General features: G+C 38.8%; 2 protein-coding genes across 6 annotated transcripts; one reads left to right on the top strand and one right to left on the bottom strand.

Moving 5' to 3' along the window:
- Window positions 1–200: 200 nt before the first annotated feature.
- Window positions 201–5486, bottom strand: LOC122408631 (PP2C-like domain-containing protein CG9801). Of its 4 annotated transcripts, XR_006260509.1 has the most exons (9): window positions 5317–5486; window positions 4740–5029; window positions 4203–4432; window positions 3193–3768; window positions 2413–2610; window positions 2017–2320; window positions 1339–1834; window positions 912–1202; window positions 201–362 (listed from the first exon to the last, which is right to left on the bottom strand). XR_006260509.1 is itself a non-coding variant. In XM_043415509.1 (8 exons), exons 2-8 carry the CDS (start codon window positions 4910–4912, stop codon window positions 984–986), a joined length of 2196 nt encoding a protein of 731 aa, XP_043271444.1. In that variant the 5' UTR covers window positions 4913–5029; window positions 5317–5486; the 3' UTR covers window positions 201–983. The 4 variants fall into 4 exon arrangements, 3 of the variants coding, with proteins under 3 accessions (XP_043271444.1, XP_043271457.1, XP_043271466.1); XM_043415509.1 differs by having other exon boundaries at window positions 201–1202; XM_043415522.1 differs by having other exon boundaries at window positions 201–1202; window positions 3193–3717.
- A 228-nt stretch (window positions 5487–5714) lies between these two features.
- LOC122419225 (uncharacterized) lies at window positions 5715–7758 on the top strand. Of its 2 annotated transcripts, none has more exons than XM_043433612.1 (2): window positions 5715–5823; window positions 6910–7758. In XM_043433612.1, the coding sequence occupies exons 1-2, from the start codon at window positions 5754–5756 to the stop codon at window positions 7431–7433; spliced, it is 594 nt and encodes a 197-aa protein (XP_043289547.1). In that variant the 5' UTR covers window positions 5715–5753; the 3' UTR covers window positions 7434–7758. The 2 variants fall into 2 exon arrangements, with proteins under 2 accessions (XP_043289547.1, XP_043289548.1); XM_043433613.1 differs by having other exon boundaries at window positions 5731–5823; window positions 6913–7758.
- Window positions 7759–21309: the final 13551 nt, after the last annotated feature.

Raw genomic sequence — 21309 nt, 5'->3', positions numbered from 1 at the left:
GAAATGATGCGATGTGTACATAAAAAGAACGGTTTTCGCGTGATAATTCGAATTTGCAATTGCTCAATTATTGATTAACGTTGAAAGTACGTCTTTTCAAAAATCTGCAGTATCACAATTGCAGAAAACGAAAATTTGAACGTCGGGAATAGAAATAAAATAATAACTTATTTTTTAAATAAAAAATGATATCGTCACGATTAATACATGAACGTAATAATAAAGTTTATTAAAAAATAAGAAAAATACAAAATAAGAGGATCGATAAAAATGTGAATATAGACAATAAAACAATACAATTCTCATGTGGGAGAGATCAAAGTGGTACAAAAAGTGAAGTTTTATACAGTTTCTGCCAGATTCTGAAACAAATAATGAAACGAATAACAAAAGAAAAATATTTTAACGGAATAATGTAACAAAAATAATAATATTTTCATTTCCATCGTTGAACTACAAGGGACAAACGATTAATATTCAATTATCAATATCAATACAATAATTGAGTCTGGAAGATTTTACAAAACCCAGAAAAAGCTGTCCTTGCGTTTCAAGGAGCGGAATATCGATGATTATTAATTAGACCCTGAAACATTTGAATTGAATATTCAATTAAATTCGAACGAGTGGTTCTTTATTGAGTCCATTGGAACATTTCTATCGAGCTTCTACAAAAATATCGGACATGTTCGCAGCAATTATCCGAGTTGAGTTATGTAAATTCTATGACTTTTCGAAAGAGCAACGTACTTTTCTGCCGGTTTCATAGTTAATTGCGAGTGGCAGTGTAGATCTCTTGTATATTTGTCTCTTTGCGTATTCAGACTATTTGGCCACTCCATGTACAGTATTGTGACGTCACGGATAAAACAAATGAAAATGGATACGGGACGAATAAAAATATAACTTACAAATCATGGGGCCGGGCGTTTTTATCCCAAGAACAATATCGATAAACTTTGTATCTTTTAATTGTGAACGGACTAGAGATCACTCTCCGTTGCTCCATGAGGTCCGACTACGTATGCTACGATCGTCGCATGGTCCAATTTTCCCGGTACCATTGACATTTTGTCCAGCATCTTTTTCCTTCGCGAGCGTTGCTCGAGTTTCGAAAGCTGTACCAATTGACCGTCTTTGTGCTGAGCGTAATAGAGATCCGCGTCTTCAAGAATACGACGCTTTGCGGCAGTTATTCGAACCTGAACAATTTACGGAAAAATACTAAAAATGCAGATTCACACTTAACCCCAGTAACGATTTTACCAACGATCGATTTTCATCGGTAAAATCCTCAATGGAAATGGAAATATGACAACAGTTGAAGACAAAAATTACAGCAAAATCCAAGAGTAGTTCACACAGTCTTTTGGCACTTTTGCATGGTGGCCCATCTCCGGAAACGCCTCTTCTTAACAGATCCTCCATTCGCAGAAGAGTCAATTCGTGTCTCTGATAAGCTTCGACGATCGGTAGTTCGCTGTGGTCCCCGCTACCGCTCGAATTCGTTCTCCTCAAGCTCTCACTCGGCTTGCGAGTGTGTTTAGCACCTCTGCTATGACTCTCCGATCTTCCGGATCTTTGACCGCTCGATGCCGAACCACCGATTGGTAAAATAGCAAATTTTCCGACAACCGGATCAAAGTTGTCCGATATACCATCGCTTGTCAGAAAAACCACGTCACCCGGTTCCACTTCCGTCATTGCCAGGGTCAAATTATTCAATTCCGGATTGCAACCGTCCACCGGACCGAGAGCTCCTAGAGCGTCTCTCATATCACGCATGCAGTGAATGTCATGAGAACCTCGCGTTATTTCTCGAACGCCAGTTTTTCTGTGATGAAACAATTTTGGAGCATAAAAGTGAGGATTCCGGTTTTTCCCCGTTAAAATATCTCCCAATTAATTAATTATATATTCCCTGAGTATCGAGACAATTTACAACCGAATTCGAGTGAAAACACATTTATCTACAAAATTTTAAGCATTTAAAAATACTAAAAATTACTGATTCACCTTGAATAGACGTAAGCAAGGCTGTCACCAACGTTACAAGTGCAAGCGACGTATCTTTTTGTTTTCGAATTGGTACCGGACGTTGGATTTGCGAGTGGCAGAACCGCGCAAACGGTCAGAGTAGTTAGCATTCCCTGTTCTTGAAGGATGAGGGAATGAGCGGCGTGAAATGATCGAAGAAGAGCGACAAAAACGTCCCTAGTTGTTGTCACGTCTCCGCTGATAGACGATGAAAAGAGAGCTTTGTTCAGGTAATCCATGCTTCCGTGGACGGCAGAACGAGCCGCAATACTTGCTTTTGGACCTGACGAAATGATGAAATATTAAATAATGTACTAGCAAAAATGAGGTTCAAAAGAAAACGCAAATGAATTTTTAATTTATAATTCCGTTTACCCCAATTAACTCCGTCAGCGAGTGCAAGAACTGCGGCATTAGGCCTGGCTGCTACACCAAAACAATCAGCAATAGGTTCACCATTATTAACATTATTCGTTGGATTTTTCTCGTAAAGCGTCGTTGCAATTCCATAGGCCATTTCGTTAGGACTGAACCAGTTTTCAACACCGGCGATCTCCGAGCCTGTTAGTGTTCCTAAATAAACCATGAAACTATGTTGTAATTTTGAGGGTACTAATTAATGGACAACACGATTTATCCTGTGAAAATCAAATCGTGTCCAAAGCATCAAAAACAACGAAATGAACAAACACAAAAAATAGTGAAGTTCACGTAACGAAAAACGCTCAGGCGACGTTCACGGCGGTTTTAACTCGAAATTAGACTCATTCATTTTTTTACACTTGAATTCACTTTTATTCAATGAATAACTTCAAAGAGATGCCAATTTGATAAGGAAATAACTTAGTGCATGGTTAAAATGTAATTTGGAGAAAGCAGTCTTTGCAGAACAGTTCGAAATTCGTTGTCAATCGAAAGTATTTTCAGGATGCTCATACTTTGCTCCCAAATTCTATTTCACCTTTTATCCGAAATTTCCCTAACTTGATTCATGCTTAATCAGCCCTTATCATGCGGTATAATATTTTGCACAGTGTGAAAAAAAAATAGAAAGAATATACAATGATGAAATCCTGAAGGAAATAGCGCATCAGCAACAGCCAAAGAAAACTGCATGCTTGTGGCAACAGAAACGTCGGCAACAATTAGTCGCACCTTTGTGAGCCTTTTTAAAAGGTGCCGGTGCACTCTTAGATTTCCTGAGGGGAATCATTTCAGTCGCAAAGTCGGACGGAGGCGGAATAATATCGTTTTCGGAATGAGCCTCGTCCAGAATGTCGAGAGTATCGTCAGAAGCTGTTCTCATAACGAGCTGAATAATTTCCTTGTTCGAATTGTCATTCAGACTATCGCTAGAACTTTCGTTGACGAGTTGTTTTTCGATGATTTCGAAATGAACGTTCGTTCCAACGTCCTCGGCGAATCTTACGTTTCCGGTGGTCGTTTGAGTCATCAAATTATTCGATAAAAAATCGTCTCGTGCTTCAGTCTCCAAAAATCTTATGATGTTTCGATTGCTCGAATCGCTACGAGTTTTGTAATGATTTGCATCCTCCTCGTCATCGTCGAGCAGGCTCTCTCGGGAATATTTAGCTTCCGGCTCGTACAGCTTCCCAGCTGCCCGAATTTTCACCGAGCTGTTGTCGATCGGACACAATGGTGTGTCGGTCGAGGGTATCACTAACCATCGATCGTGAGCCACGGAAAATATACAATCCATCGAGGTGTTGACTGCGATTTTAAATTCACATTCGAACCCCCCCCCCCCCCCCCACAAATTTTCTCTTAAAACGTATTTATTGTGGTTCCTGCTGCTGTTTGTTAAAACACGTACACTACAGTGGTTTGAAATAAATTTATTTCTTCTGAAGCTCTCATCAGAAAAAAAATCAAAATTTTCTTGTTTGGAAGAATTGGAAAAGTGATGTTAATCGCAGATTCATTATTTTATAGTAGAGGATGCAATCTTTTTCGAGGTTGTCATTTTGGTCAATTACAGTTGAAAAGTGTAGTGCGTAGTAGAATGTGAACTTTTTGTAAGTCGTTATAGTATATCTTTCTAAAGTCACCACTCGTTAATTTTTGTAGAAAATTTTTCCATAAATATGAATTATTTTGATGAATTAATATTTGTTAAAATTGTGTTTGAATTTCCCAAAACTCACCAGTTGCATTTTGATCACTCTGATCCAATATATCTATGTAATCCACATCAGGATCGCTTATACTCAAATGCCTCTGTTTTAAATTCACAGTTGTTAAACCACGATCTGGTCCAGTCAGAGCTGCAATTACATCCTCCTCCTCGTCAGAAACAATTCCCAAAGGTTTGCATGGCAACTCCTCAGGATTTCGTCCATGCAGAATGACTGGACCTTCCGACTTTTGCTCCTGTCTAGAAAAATTCATGAATTTCAAAGCTTTAAAAGAACAGGACAAGTGCAGTAGCTATAACGTGTTGACACTGTTTTTTTTTATATAATTTTTGAGATGATTTTCAATAATACTCTGAACAGAGATCTGCAGATTTCAGCTTAAATTTTGAACGTCATAAAAAACTGATGAAAATACAAGGAACACACATTACTACATTGAAAATGAAAAAAGTAGCCTTGGGTGTGCAAAGTAAAAAAGAATTTCCAAATGGGATGGAATTGTATGTATCGTTGAGTGAGAAAATAGAATGAAATAAAAGCTGTTACCCATTTAGATATCTTGTCACAAAGCACCCTCCTGGAATGTCAACTTGCGGTGACCTTGGCGTTTGGAGGCCATGTTCTCCTTGCCCGATACTCTCAACAGCGGCAGTAAGATTGCTGATAGAGAGTTGACGCATAAAGCCGACAACTCTTTTCCGCAAACTTGGCATTGTCATTGGCAAATTTCAAGCTTCTGGCCAAACTATCCGACTGACATTTTGAATTTGCATCTCAGGATGCCTGCCAGCTGCTTTTTAGCGCAATTTATTCATTGTTCTAGTTTTTTTGAGGGTCTGCAAAATTAAATTTATCAGAAATATTCAAAATGATTTAGTCCTTCGAATAATTCCGCGAAAGGATTATAATCGTTAAATTGAATGCGAGTGACGTTTGAATCTCTCAATGGCCTTTGGAAAGCGGGAACTGAGTGACACGAATATATATCGACTTCCTGTGTCCAAATTAGACAAATAAGGTCATACTGCATCAGTAAGAGCGAATACACACACGTGTACATTGAGACGTTTGCAATTCGAGCACTTCACCATTGACAAACAGATAAAGGTGTGTTTGACTCTACCTGTATTGCGTTGTTTCATCAACTGTCGAATGCTATTCGAATGTTAAAATTCAATACAAAACATCCTAGCTACATGGAATGTCACTGCAGAAACTTTTCGCACTGGATAATCACAAACTGGAGGAGCATTCGGTCGCCATGTTTGACAAACTGTCAAAGTCAAAACCTCCTTTTCAGCTGAAGTGTTCTTGAAAAAAAAAATATCTTGAAGAGGGTGAAGAGGAAAACCGCCAGAAGGCAACGAGGGCGAAATAAGCCCTGTTTCTATTTTACCTACAATCAACAATGTCGATAAAAAAATCGAACGATGGTAATATCGCTTTCTCTTGTGTCGATCGAAAAGCCAAAACTAGCAGCAGATGGAGACACCATTTCGGTGTTTTTTAACGTACAGAAAACTCTTCTACAGGGACCGTATAACCGTAATACAATAATACATGATTGTCGTCACAGTAAAGAACTGGGCCCATTGGAAATTCGGGATAAAGATATTTTTTTCTCAACCAAGTGAGTAAGCATTGTTTAAGTAAAAATAATATTTGGAAAAATCTTCGTACGAATAAAAATTTGTAGCACTGGACGATCGAAAGAGTTGGTTTCTCAAAGACATTCTTCAGTCGGAAAAAAATTCATACAAATGAAATTGGAGCGAAAAATAATATTCCACGATACCAATTTCATAACCATCGAGGATTCTTGCATGTTATATTTTATTTGAGGTTCATTTTTGTCTTAATTATAAAAAGCAACGCGTCTGTGTAACGCGATGAATTTATTCGGCGACACATCGAAATTTCCTAACCCTCGATGCAAATGAATTCCAGAAAATTCGGAATGACAAACGCGTTGCGCAGGTTATTTCGAAAACGTTTAAATCTGCGTTTTTACATAAAACACTCGGACTTTCGAGGGTATATTGAAATACTGTTTGAGAAAGAAGAAAGTGTTTCTCACTTCCGGCGGCGAAGTGCACGAACATCCTAGCTCTGACAAGGAAAATCCATTAGGAAGTAGGACACGGAATTCGCTATAAAGATTGAATGAGAAAGAGCTCTCCTCAGTCGGTCGTCGTTCGTTGCGCGAAGTTTACTTATTTCGGAATAATGATAAAAGAGCGTATGGAAATTCACTTAATCGTGGTCGTTCGTTTGATTTCTTTCTTCGAAATCGAGGCAATTGCAGTTAGAGCCAGTGAAAATAATATCGTGACTGCAAACCTCAGCGGCGTCGCTTCGGACTTTGCTCCCGACATTTCTCGTCGCGATGAAATTTTTCATGCGACGAGAAGTCCCCAAGCTCCGACTACAATTTTGCAACTTCCGCGACCGGGTTATTATCGATTTCGTACAAAAATAAAGGAGGCTAATGATTCAAAACTGGCCAAAGATCGAATCTCGAATATTCAGCGAGTGGCTACCCTGCTCGTAAACCAGCCAGATTCTGGTCATCACGTGACCACAAAATATCTTCCGCCCGAGCGAGCTCGGGATCCCGCGGTTTTTTACACTCCGCCCGGAGTTTTATGCCTCGAAAAGGACAGTGAATTATCGTTTCTGAAAAATAGTCCAAACACGAAATCGCTTAATGTTGCAGCAGGGAATAACCGACATCTCATCTCCGAAGAAAATCAATCCGGAAAGGAGAATTTCGCAGCCACCGAAAATACGAAACCCGTGTACGAGTTTGACAACGATCGTGATCATGAATTCTCGAAGAATCAACGTGACTACGTCGCACAGGCTCCCCTTCAGACGGATCGTGCATCCGAACCACCATCAGCCAGCTCAAAAGCCGTGACTCGTCTCGACCATCGCCATCACGAACAGTCTCATCGTCAAATCAACGAGAAACTACGACACGAACCTCCGAAAAACTCGGCCGCTTCGTTTTCGACCCTCGATTGGTTCCTGACCGACGTTGGCTATAACAGCCAACTCCATCCACCACCCAATCCCATTTTATCACTCATTTTGTCTCATTATGGACGTTACCTTTCTGGCAACCATCGTCCCAAAATTTACTCCTACATGGCCGTCAACAACATCCACAATAATAAACCATTTGGTCAGTACAAATTGTCCTGCGACGAAGGGCCTGACTCTCAACTCGTCAAGTGAATTTATCATTTTTCACTCATCGTCATTCCATTTGTGTCATTGGGAATTACTGAATTTCTGTTTAATGACTTTTCCTGATTAACCAGTTCGTTTTTCTTCAAATAACGAATTCGACTGTTGGTTGACTTATTGAATTTTCAGTTGTTTACTTTTCGAATAAGTTTCATTCTGAAATTGAGCAAATTTCGAAACATCTGACCGACTAAATTGCAGGCGAGTTTTATTAATTATTTCTCATCCGAAAGACTTTATTCACAGTTTTGATACCAATTTATATGAGAGAACGTTGAAATTTTTGTATGCAAATATCATTCATAGATTTTAATTTTTTTTCCTCGAACATTGGAATTATTAGTGCATAAGATTTTCGCAGGAACTTCGTGCAATCCTCGAGCTAAACGGTGGAACGTTGAAGTTCCACTTTCGTTGAGAATCTCACAATTTTCAACGTTTTTTTAATTCGTCTTTAAACTTCCGGAGTGTATTTTTATGTCGCATCAGCACATAATCGTGTATCGTGGAACAACACGGCGACGCAAGTCAAGCGTGACGATTGTTGAGCGTTTATGCAAACGGGGTTGAGCCGTTGTTCGAAGGGATTCCTTCGTTATTCGCGTCACGGTTGGACGACTCGCATGTACGCGAGGAGAGAAAAAACCTACCGTATTATGGCAGAGCGAACGAGAGACAGAAAGGAAAAGGGGCGAGTGACGCGGAGGTGCAGGAAAATAGGAAAAAGCGGAAGAAGTACGTTCGAGTATTTCGAATTGTTTTCCTCTTTTGGAAAGCAATTTTTTAAATGATATTTCCGTCATATTGGGAACGGAAAAACACAAATGGAGTCAAATGTACAAACGATGAATTTCGATATTTCATTTTTAGAATCTGGAGAATTTGACGTTTGAATGTTTGCTTTATGGCATTTCGCACGATCCTCATTAAAGAGCGAGTTTTTGGAACTGCAGTAATTGTTAAAGTCAAGAGTTTTGACGAACGTTCTCTGATGTTGGCTCATTTTCATGGATATAGAATAATACATTTTTTTCTAAAGCTTGAGAAAAACCGTTTTTCATACTCGATTGACGCGGTTGCCGAGTTGAAGCATCCTTCAAGTCACTGTCGAGACGCAAAAGGAACGACAAGAGAGTAAGAACGAGGAAGAGAATGGCGACCGCGAGCAGCGAGGCGGAGGTTTCATCAGACGCACGAAACAAAAGCTTTCGTATAGAAGTGTGATGAAGCTTTCGACTTCGCACGGTATATACGCGTGGACTGAAAAAAAAAAAAATGTGAAAAGAAGAAAACCAACGAAAAAAACCGTCAAAACATCTGGAGTTATATTTTGAATAAATATTTTTTAATTAGCACACCTTCCATTTAATTTCAATTATATAAAGTTGACGCTGCAAGCGAAAAATAAGAAACGAAAAGATTAAACGAGTGAGGGTGGCAAAAAAAAAAGTATCTGTAAAGGGTTGAAGGAAATGAGAAAGAGGAGAGCGAGAAAAATTCGCCAACGCAGCCAGTCGCGTAATTGCTGTGTTTATAATTGTTGCTCTCTGTATCTGGCTCACTCTTTCACATAGTCTTGCCAATTCGTAACTCTCCTCTCGAGGATTGCCACGGCGAGCCCTCAGACCTTTTTCTCCCCCGGTCCACTTCGTCGCCAGTCGCGACCTCTTCAGCCCATTCTCCGCTTCTTCATCTTCCACGCCACGACTCTCGAGTTCCCTTGTATCCTCTCTTTTCTCGCATCCCGGGAGAGACCACGAAAAAAAAATTAGTCTGCGGTCACACACAAGAGAACTCTGAAAACGTAGCAGACACAACGTACGCTCCATGCAAGGGTATCTTGACTAAACGGAACATCCTTTCACCTTTTGTCACCTTCTGTCGTCTTCACCCCACTTTGCGTAATATTTTGTTTGTCACACACATCGACAATTTTTTAAAAGAATTTTTCTATTGAGCGAATTTGCCTTGTGGTGGTTCGACTTATTTTTTCAAATTGTAAATTTTCGAGACCTTCTCAAGGAAGATCACGCGAATCTAATGGGAATCGAAAATTCCAACTTTTGAGTTGAAATTTGAAAATATGCTAGAAATATTCACCGTGCCTCTATTCCCGGAATTATTATAGGAACTACGCTCTAGTTGTCGAGAAAACAATTAATGAAAATCACATTTTTTGAAGCCCAGTACATAGGCTTATGACAGGCACACCCTGAGCGATGCTTTGTAGAGCCAAAAACGAGAATAAGAAAGTATAATATTTTTAGAGATCAATTAATTTTAGAGATGTCTTGAAAACCTTTTGTTACCGTTAAAAATGACTTGGGAATGGAAAAAGAAAAACACTTATTTGAGGTTAACGAGTAATAGCGATCTAAACAGTGAAAGGTTTGACAACACCATGAGTCAGCTGGTTTAAAATATAGATATGCATACGCGTATAAATAGAAAGTGGCTGTTGTCACATTTTGCTGGACGATGTTACTACGAAAATATTTTAACCGCTATCGTTGTATTAAAAATATATCAATTTCAACAAATAAGTTACACATTATTTTAATAATTGTGAAAATAAAATTTAATCGTTTCTTTGATCACCAAAAGAGCAAAAATTAACTGCCCAACTTTTACACCTTGAATAGAGAAACGCTCAAATCTATATCTTATAATATGATTTAAAAAATGGTGCTTTTATCGACTGGGCTTTCGAAATATTTTCAAACTATCATATTGAAGTACAAACACTGCGGTTGGCAGCTTCAGAAAATACTTCGAAATTTTCTCGTCTTTTTTCGTCTAGTTCGAGCTTGATGCATGCCAATTTGAACGGAATTGAAGAAGGTTCAGCTTAAACATCATTCCAGTCTCATGATACTTCGAACATTCGTAGATATACAGTGATAATGTTATACAACTGCAGTACAGACCCACTTTTTTCAGTTGGGGTATTGATTCAATTGGAAAAACGATACGATCAATATTCATGGATGTACGATTCTTTTTAAGGTTACCTGCACCATTGCAGCGAAAACCAATTTTTCCTAGAGTAAACTGCGTACGTCTTGAAGATTAGGCAGGATAAACTAGTTTATCCTAAAAAAGGGTACGACTAGTAGCACGTTACACACATGTAACGTAAGGTGCTCAGAAAGCACCGTGAGGACTGTTGTTAGCTAGGTACTTTCAAATTGGCGTCTCGTAATGGAGCTAGGTACCTTTGTTTCAGTATAATGGGGAGGATGCAGTTTTCAAGAAAAGGGCGAATTTTTCAATGCTCTTTTTCTCTCCGTTTTCCGTCTCTGCGCCGACGTTTTTTTTCTCATTCTTTAGGTTCTCGATTTTAAAACTCCCTGAGACATTCTTTTCAGTCGTCTACACACCATATGTTAGACGTCTTACAACAACGCATAATACGTTCATACATGATTTTTCGTACCTTGAATACTCCTTTAGATGTCACTCTTTTCCACCGTAGCTTATGACAGAAAAAGATGGAAAAAATAAATTAAAAATTAATGTTATCAACGGAAACGATGATTTCAGATGATTCATTATGGCTTCATGGATCGGAGAAAAAGTGGGAAAAAACATTCCTCCATTGCGGGTACTGCACCGGTCGATCGATGTGGGAGAAATTTATTTTCATTCGAAAAAAAGGAATTTCTTGTGAGTACTTAAAATAAATCATGGATAATTCTCTCCGCTGTAAATGTTTTTTCATAGAATACAGTCAATAAGGTAGTTTCATACATAATATGGAAGCTGAAAGTTGGGTGAATGCATACTGCGAAACAAACAACACTTGCTCGATCATTGTACTACAGTTGTTAGATATTTCTGTGTTGTAAAAAAATATTTCGCATATTTCAATCTTCTGTAGAATGCGCAGTCGAAAAGTAGTTTCATGTACACAATGCAGAGGATGAAGCAAAGCGTGAAAGTTGAAGCTGTCGAAACGTTGGAACACACTTTCAGAAGCGTTAAAATTGCTGTGAAACTGTCACGCAATGAAATCACATGAAAGTCCTTTCGGGCTAAATAGGGTGGATCACGAAATCAAAATAATCAGAATTTGATAAAATTTGGTGTTGACATTCTATGGCATCAAGTATACAAATAAAATTTTTTTCAAATTTTTTCACCACATGGTTATCGAATAATTGAGCGTTACATCGAAGTTCTTATGCACGAGATGTATAACTGTATAATGTAAACTCTATGCTTATTCAGGCGGACTTTAGTGTTCAATTACTCGAGAGCTATGTCGTAGAAAAATCTAAAAAAATTTATATTGTCTTATATATTTTGAAAGAATAAATTTACGAAATTTTATTAAATTCTTATTATTTTGAAATTCTTTATATTTTTAACATGGTTTAGCATGGCAATATTGTATCGTCGCGATCCACCCTCCTTAATCGAGTTTGTCTCCACTTCCATATGCGGGATGACGAAAGGGCAAACCATGGAATTTCAATAATAAGATTCAACGAATAAAGGGTTATTGAAAGAACAGCCAATCCGGTGGCGTCCTGGTATGAGATCGAATCTGAGGTAGCGCTCGCTTGACGATGGCACAAGTACCTTATTTGTTCAACGTAAGCGGTATTATCGGGTGTTTTTCGAAGAGAAAGAATTCGAGAGGATTTGTCAGTTGAGTATTTCGCACTGTACTTATCCCGTAAGCCTGGGCGTGACCTTTGGGGCATTTTATACAGCAACGAGAAGTCCGGACATGGCGTCACTAACTCACTCTCTTCCTTTCTCCATTTTCCTCTCTATGGTGTACACCCAGAAAGGAAATGATTGCAGTACAATTTCCTGGCGCCGTCGTACTATTACGAGGTGTATGTTGTGTGCTTCTCTGCGAAAAATTGACGTCCGAAGCGTCCTCGACTATTACTAATACTTTTGCTTGTGATTTCTCTTGTTGGACTCGTAAAATCACCCGCAGAAAAAAGATACCACACGAAAGGGCAAGGATTTGCGGACCACCGGAGACGTGAACGAGGAATAATTCCATAGTAATGAAAAATAAAAATGAAATTACTAAAATACCCTCGTGGTAGTTTTTCTTAAAAGTGTGAAAATTTCAACAAATCCAAATAATTTCAAGCCAGCTCAACAACAGATAGTGGAAAAATGAAATAAATATGAAATTCGTTTTATTGATTCTTTCATTCAGGTAGATTATGCCCGAAGCGTCGTATTTTATGAGTGTCTAAATTCGATCGATTTTCACTCCCTAATTAAAGGTATAATAACTTTCAATTAATGTCAGAATTATTAATTCAAAATTGTTAATACATTTTTTCAACTTATCGAAAATACTACAGTTTTTTAAATATAAAAAGCGCAAGAGAAGTGCTTTTTATAGAAGCGTTTATTCGTAACATGGAAAGATAAACGATTTTTTACGCATAGCCCCTATAAATTTGTGCGTTTTTCTTCATATTTAAACACATTTGTCACAATAACCAACAAGACGAACTCTTGAAAATTTGAAACGCGTGTCAGTCGACTACCCATTTAAATTCTGTCTAAATCTCAAGAATTTTTTAAGAAAATCGTTTCGTGCATGAACTACCTTAAATAGCTTTTATTCTATTGCTTTTATATCTAAAGAAACATCTCTATAAAAGCAAATGATTCCAAAGTTTCGAGATATCACATCAAATTCACGAGTATACAATAAACATAGGGTAATCAATATTTATTTCGTTGGATCTCATGTCCGAGCTTTTATAAGAATCAATCGAAGCTTCCGCGTGCACAGTTCATATACTAATTCCTTTCACACCGCATAGTCCCTATATATAATATACCGAAATGTAGTACATCCGGATGTGAGGATTCAGGAGGGCTTTTCGAGTGCTCGCTCGAATGTGAGGTTTGTTCGAGAGTAAAGTACGAGCATTGTGCAGTACGTTCAGTTTCAACTATAGACATATTAAGTCGAAAATAGGGTACGAGAGGAGGAGAGAAGGGAACGGAGAGAGTTTAGCATCCGTTGAGAGAATCCAGACAGCGTTCCTAACATTCTGCGATGCCACAGCAGTGAGAACATTGTCCGTTTATCGAGACGTGTGCTGGCCACGTCTGGATCCTGAAACTCGTTGAAGGGATGGAGAGAATTATGCCCTCGTTGCTCACGAATATATGGCCACTTCCGGTCTACCTACTATGACTTCAGGTCTCAAACTCTCCATTATTATATAAGTCACATTAAAATGTCATTAATATTAATATTTCTTTGCTATATCCATATGGACTCGTACACGCAGGGAAAATAGAATTGAAAACAGTTGAAATCGCGGTCCCTGCTATACACAATTTTGGAGCGAATTCTCTTTTATATAATTTTACTTGGCTAGATACACATTTAAGGAGTTTCGGTACAGGCGATACAATGTTGCCATGCTAATCCATGCTAAAAAAATTCAAAAATTCAAAAAGTTCAGAATTTTATAAAATTTGGCGAACATATCCTTTAGTGCCAAATTTGACGACACAAATTTTTTAAGATTTTTCTTCTACACAGTTATCGAGTAATTGATCACTAAAGTTTACGTGTATAAGCATAGCGTTTCCATATATATAGGTATACATTCCGGGCATGAGAAATCTGCTTTAATGCGTAATTACTCGATAACTAAGTAGAAGATAATTTGGAAAAAATTTGAGTTTTCGCACTTGATGTTGAAGAACATTATCACCAAATTTGATCAATTTCTTAATATTTTGACTTCTGTACCGAAACTCCTTAATTTCCATTATAATTTTTTTTCGCTCGTAAAATTTGGGTGAAGTTAGAGTAGAGTATTCTACTCCAGTTTTTGAATGCTGCACCAATGAGTTATCATCCAGTTCTATTTTTGACTAATTTAGATCAAAGTCACTTATTTACGTTGTACAATTTCTTTGTAATTTTATTTTCCACTAAACTGCACTGCCGAAATTCCCAATTTCGACTTGGAGATCTCCCGTGTTTTGGTTCGGAGGCAAACACGTTGACCACTGAGCTAACACACGGGCCTGATGAGTAATTAATGATTGAAGCTGACAAGAACACGCACTCGTGCCTCGTGCACTGACTGCTAACGCTTTGCACAACAAAAACTAGGTTTTGTGAATTTTTTCAATTAAAACTCATCGCAGATAGAAAGATCCCATCAAACTTTCCGACCTGAAATCTCATCGAGAAATACAAGCTTCAAAATGTGCTTCAGGCAAGCCCGCGAAACGCTCTGTGTAATCGGATTGTCGTGCAATATTTCTACAATGCATTCGATCAAAGTTGACGTAGAATGTTCAAAGCTATACAAACGTAACACCGTGAATTCGAAGAATTGGCCCATTATTTACGGTCTTTTGATTCTCGCCACGTGGTATTTATGTGAATGAAAGTTTCAAAATTCACTGGTGCGTATAACTTCGGTTGTACGAGAGAAACGTAGAAACAGAAACCGAATTCCAACTTGCATCAAATTTTCGAGTACTATCCGCTATAGAGCGCAAATCAAAAGGGCGTAACGTGTGTACACGCGCGTAGGTATGTTCGCTACATCCTCGCAAAGTTGCGCAATCGATATTTGCAGCATTTGCACCACAGTTTCGAAACTGTCACGCTCCAATTTAATTCACGTCGCTCAGATTCAGATTTCCATACGCACTCCACCGTTTTGTGTATCACGCTCGAACTGCGTATGTGTATGTGTGTATAGAGCAGGAAATACCGACTCGCATAGGGTGGCGAATGGGTTTTGTACTTGTTCTTCAATCCAGTAAATTTTTCTGGTACGAGCAAACTTTTTTCGCAATTTCGAGAAGATGCATTTTCTCGGTTTCTCAAATGCAGACCGAATTAGTTTATTGTTTCATGAAGTATTTCGAGTCTGTTTTATTTCGTAGAAGTCTGTCAATCTGCCGAAAGAAATTATGCTTGTTTTTTCTTTCGAGCAATTGACGAGTACCTTCAAATCTACTTCAATTTCAAATTCAACCGAAAGGATCAAGCCTTTAGTGAATTGTTGAGAACATTTTTTGATCGGTCGTACTTCTTGAGCTTTGTTTCTGTTCGACTGAATTTATATTTTAGCGAAATTTTGTCACAGTATTGATCGTATGAAGCTCGCAGTATAATATATTTTCAAAGCAATGGAACATTCCTATCACCTACAGAATTCTCATGCATAAGAACTTCGTGTTTAACTCATTTTATAGTTTCAAATTCCCGCATGTTCGTATATGGTAGCTGTATGCTCTCTGATTTAACGAAGATGTCATTTACCGCGTAAATAATGAGCATGAGAGTGCAATTTGGCACGAAGATATACGAGTTCGAGCGGTATAAATGGGATTTCAGTCAGGCGTCTACGTGAGATCGCGTCAGTAGTGTAATCCACGATACGTTCAGACTTTTCGTATCTTTCGTAGGGAACTTTGAAATATAAACTCCATGATCATATATGAATATCGTTTTCGAGTACAATTCAACGATTCGTGGTCTAATGTGCATTCTTCGTACAGAAATTGCGAAAAATTATCGTAATCGATTTCTATATTGCTCGTGGAAATTTTGACGTTCAGAAAAAAATAAAATAACTAAATTTATAGATATCGTTGCTTATTGGGTTTTGATTAACACATTTTTTTAGACGATTGGCTTTCATGAAATTTTTTTTTTCAGTCGACTTTCCAACTAAATAGTGACAAACAATCAAACGATAAACAAAGGAATAATTATTGCAATCTGTTTTTGGCGCGTGACTCTGCAACTGAATTACTTAAATCGAGCAGGCGTTGCCAATCCTTCGTTGTTACAAGAGTGCATGAAATATATTCGAAATTTTGAAGGACGTTCATTTTAGATTCTTTCATCGGTAGTTACTTTTTAACCTATTACAAATTCAATGTTACAAGCGCGATATCGCACAGAGTATTAGGAGAATTCGAATTACATTAGACCTTCGAAGAACGGTCTACGTCTCACATCAGCAGTCAGTCATACGTCGTCGGCCATCGTATTTGCGACGATAAAGTGGCAAAGTGACGTCACTTCCCGAGGGAAAGAGAGGGCGGAATAACCTCATCACCGGCCAATAGACTCTCCCCCTTTGCTGGCTGATTCTTCTGCCTCCACTGGCGAGATTGCTACTGAATATGCTACAGAAACATCCACCACTACCCTATACACGTATATACGTAACTATAGAGAAGTGGTGTTGAGTCTTTTGAGCTTGATGAGTGAGAGAAAAAATTAAATGAAAGAGGATGGGGCTGAGTGATAGGTTCTCTTAGCAGCTAGCTGCAAGCCATTTACTGCAACTTGGAGCACATATTTCAAAATGCATGTTATAAATGTATAGAAAATCAATAGTACTTTGAAGTTGCACAAATCGTTTTTTTCAACTACTCCAGTTTGCTATCGTTCAAGCCTTTAATAATGCTCGTTTTTATACGCTGCACATTCATTCTGGCAGTATTTGAGTCGAATTTTTCTGAAAAATGTAAATCGAATAAATTAGTAAAAGCTAATTGAAATCGAATATTGATTCGATCAAATGGATTTTTGCTCAGGAACTGGATAAAAATCTATTTATTTTATGAGAATCGAAACATATTCAGGATCAAAGCTCAAAGGATTGGTATCACACGAGCTTTGGCGTTCATTTGATCGAAGCCAGTTGTTCTGTTACAAATGGGAAATAAACGCCATCGTGGATAATAGCGATGGAAAGTATTTTCAGTGTATTTTTAATCCCATCAAAACTGCCAGTCTTTTTGAAGGGAAATTCTACTTCCATTATTTCCAAACATTAATTTTTTTTGTCCCAAGTGGAAATTAGCTCATCCAACTTTTCGCGCTCGTTCGTACCATCTCGTTTTCATTTCCGACAATCCCTCCGGCTAAATGTGTCATATGTGCGTACAATTTGGTCTCGAGAAATGAGGGCTTATCTTCTTCAGCCTCCAGGCTTACGGACTTCATTGTGTTTCCGTACTCCTTTTTCATTAGTTTCTCGGAAGATCCTCTCTTTTCAGGGACCTAACGATAGTAATCCGGGAACAATATTAAACGTCGTATTGTACAATTTTCACGACTTTACACATAAAAAAAATAATTTACCCGTCCATTAACGGTCGCAACATTTCTAAGGTCTGCATTTACATAAAATTTCGATTCCATTCAATTCTTTTCGGACTTGTTGCAATTTATCTTTTTCAAAAGTACCCGAATACACGAGTGAAATTGCATTCATTAGAATCCATTATTGAGTGGTTTTTTATTTCAATTTTATCATTTTTCTTGCTCATCTCTTTTCGGGTTTCACCAGTCCAAGATTGTGGAAAACTCGGCCGATATAGTCAGTTATGTTTTTATTAAGATTCAGCTTGTTGAGGCGATCAGAAACTCAGAAAATCTGACTCCTGATCAACGTGCGACGAAGCGATCACTCATCCAAGTATTGGCCCGAGACTGCTCGACTTGTCGGACCATCAAATTCTGTCCGAATCAAAGTTCCAAATCAAGGTCGCCGAAAAAAGACCATCGCTGTTGGTAATTTATTATTGAGTAAAATATGTTTATCGACGGAGTAAAATATGCTGACGAAGACGTGAATTTTCCGAAGACGAGAATCAGACATGTGTGTAACACTCAATAAAATATAAATCGTGTCTGCATGATATATTCTGAACAAAGTCGACAGGTCTTCAGCATATTCGAATCCCCTTCCAGGTCTTCTACCCTTAAAATAAATTATTCGTAGATCGTGGTGAATATATTTTGATGCTTCGAATGAAGCAACAAAAAAAAATGAAGCGCCTAAGATATCGTGGAACTGAAATTTAAAAATAATTCTTCCACCTTGAGGGATTTAGAATGGAAGAAAAAAAATGGCGAAAAATAATTCGAAACGTGTATTACAAAGAGCCTGTTGATTTGCCTCGAAATGCCTCATATGCACCCACAATTTGTGATCGTATTATATTACCCATGCATATGTGGACGGGGAGATACGTGCGTGTAAGTGCAATTAATACGAGAGAAGGCGGGCTCGCTGGCGAGCGAAGGGCGCGTGTGAGGGCCACCCATGATCCTGGATTAGCATAAGAACCAGACCTCAGGAGCGCTCAAAAAATCCATCCACGAGCGCTTCGCGTTCGTTGTCCTTTAATCGACTCGAAGCGAACAAAAAGCTTGCAACTTATAGTGAAGCAGAAAATATTTCGCATCCTGTGGGATTTTGAATATTTGGAATCTCAAGGATTGCTTGAGAAAATAGAAATTGATTGTTGAAAAAAATCGAAACGCATGCAGCTTCTGTCCGAAGTGTCAGACGCCAAATTCATTTCCTAACCGGATAAAACGTCTGATGTTTTGGTCAAATACATTCATCCACCCATTCAGCAAACATTTCATACCCGGAGCTGTGTTGAGTTCGCGCTATTTTTTTTGCGCTCCGTACGCTCGTATTTTTTCAAATGGTCATTTTATTACTCCATAAAATCGGATGCAAAGAGCCTTGCTCTGCGTCCGTGGAACTCCTTAAACTGAGTATATACCTCAATATATTGGAAGAAAGTGTATCCACTTTTTGTGACCACCTAAAATAGTAATATGGCCGAGTTACTGGTTTCCAAACAGATTGAAAAATCCAGGTACAGTTTTTTATTACCAAGGTATAAGATCCATATCGTCTGATATAAAAAAAAAAACGAAGAAAAAACTTATGGATTATAGTTCCGTTCGTTGTTACTCTATTGCACGTCTTTCTCATTTCAGACCCCGAGGCGCCGAAGATGTTCACGCTCGTTCTCGAGTTACTCGAAGAGGAATGTTACACGGCGAGCTTAACTCCTCCGGCTCTCATGCTCTTCCTCCATCCGATACTCTCTCGTGCCCTCACTCAGGTTTTCGGCTAGGTAAGTTCTTTTTTTTTATCCCATCTGGTGCTTTACGACGAAAGACATAATTCGTCAATGTGTCTTGTTACACATGAATAACCCGTTCGTGATCTCACTAAATACCTTCGAATCTTGAGAAGTAAATCTGTTGGATAATCCGAGTCGATCATCACGGTTTCATCGGTGAGGTCGACTCTTCAAGATGTCATCCGACTGGAGCTCGAGATTATTCGAAATATACGTACATTGACCAAGCAGTTCGGTAAGCAGGGTCGTGCAGGTCTTTATACTTAAACAATTTGGCAACTTATAAAACTGCAAAAAAAATAATCATGCTAATATTGCGTCCAAAAACTTTCGAAACGATATAAAATGCACCATTTTTCATCAAGGCTCATGTTTCATCCAAGTCCCGAAATTGAGTCAACGAAGGCAAAGACAATCTTGAGAATAGTTCTCATAGTTTGTACAGAGTGGTTCAAAAGTTGCGCCCAAGATCTGGGTACATCGCAGGTAGAACATCAAGTCCTGAAGGCAAAATTTCATGTGCCAGTAAACTACCTTCAAACATCGTAAATAATGGAATTTAATGGTTCACTAAATTAGTCACAGCTAATTGTACGCAGGAAAATTAGCTGAGATTTGATCTCGAGAGTGATCAGAGATGAGAGACTGGAATGATGCTCGATTCGTTAGCACTGAAAATGAAGCTTTTGGGAGAGCCAGTAGGGTATATTGTGCTAGTAGAAATAGTGATGGAAGTCGAGTCTCGTCATTAGGACTTTACAGACACGTTTTCTCGCAGACGCTCGCGTTCTCGTCTGGAATAACATACGAATAGGATGTAGGAATGTATGTATGGGTTATAGGCAAGAGGCCAGCTGCTGACCGGCACGCGCGAAACGTGCCGAGAATCGCGATATGTTTTACGAGAGTGAACGAGCCTGCTTGGCTGAGCGATCTGGTGAGAGCAGAATGCTAGTGAAAGAATTGGCTCTCTCTCCCTCTTTCTTTCACGTTCCTTTTCTCGCTCTCTTTATCTCTGGGGGTGGCTTTATCCGCGAGTCTTTGCTGCCAGCGACGAGGAAAAGGAAGCAATAAAGAAAACTTCCAGAGCCATGAGTTAAACGCTGCATTACAGTATCAAGTTTTAACAAAACAGGCTGAAAAGCCTGCCAGAACAGGGTGTAACATCCCGTGAATATGCCCTTTCATCCGTTAACCATTGTGCAAAGACTTTCGATCGCACTCATCCAATGTGTTCAGTTGAGGTGTTTTCATCTTCATACATCTCTGAAAAAACTCTCGCAGTCTTTTTCGTTATCCAATTACACTTGGGTTTAAGTTTGCATTGAAAAGGCACAGTATTAGCGAGTATTGCAATTGCGGTTGGCAAAAGCTCCAGCAATCTCCATCCATCACTTTGATCGGTTTTTAAATTGCAAATTCAAGTGGCTCCAAAAAGGTATTTGTTTTCCCACGCCGATATAGGCTACTTCGCCATTGTTTCAGTTTCCATGCAAATGTGAACCTCTGATGGGCTCGAGCTGGATTTTTATTTGTGTATTTCCCGAGTGGTATTATCACTGCTATTATTTTTACACATCCAATTTCTACACCCGCACAGGCGTCGGTCATAGCATATTCGCTGTTATTGATTTTGTGATTCCGGGATGGTGAATTGAAGGAGGAACGAACTGTGGATGCGGTACACAATAACCGATTGCACGGACGTCAGCCTGTCAGCAAACCCGAGCTTCCAGAAGTTGGTGACGAGGACTTTGGGGACCACTCCACTTGTCGATATTATCAGCAGTATTATATTGCTGCACAGTGTTGATGCCACGTTTACTGGATTTCCTGCCCGTGCCATCGCTACTTTCGACCCTTTTCACCGTGGTAGTCGTGAATGTTGTGACTCTTAAGCATTCCGATGTCAATTAGTGACGTTTCC

This window comes from Venturia canescens, chromosome 1 (assembly GCF_019457755.1).
Source record: "Venturia canescens isolate UGA chromosome 1, ASM1945775v1, whole genome shotgun sequence".
Classification (NCBI taxonomy): Eukaryota; Metazoa; Arthropoda; class Insecta; order Hymenoptera; family Ichneumonidae; genus Venturia; species Venturia canescens.
Note: the sequence above shows the minus strand (reverse complement) of the source record. Positions and strands in the feature narration are given on the sequence as shown.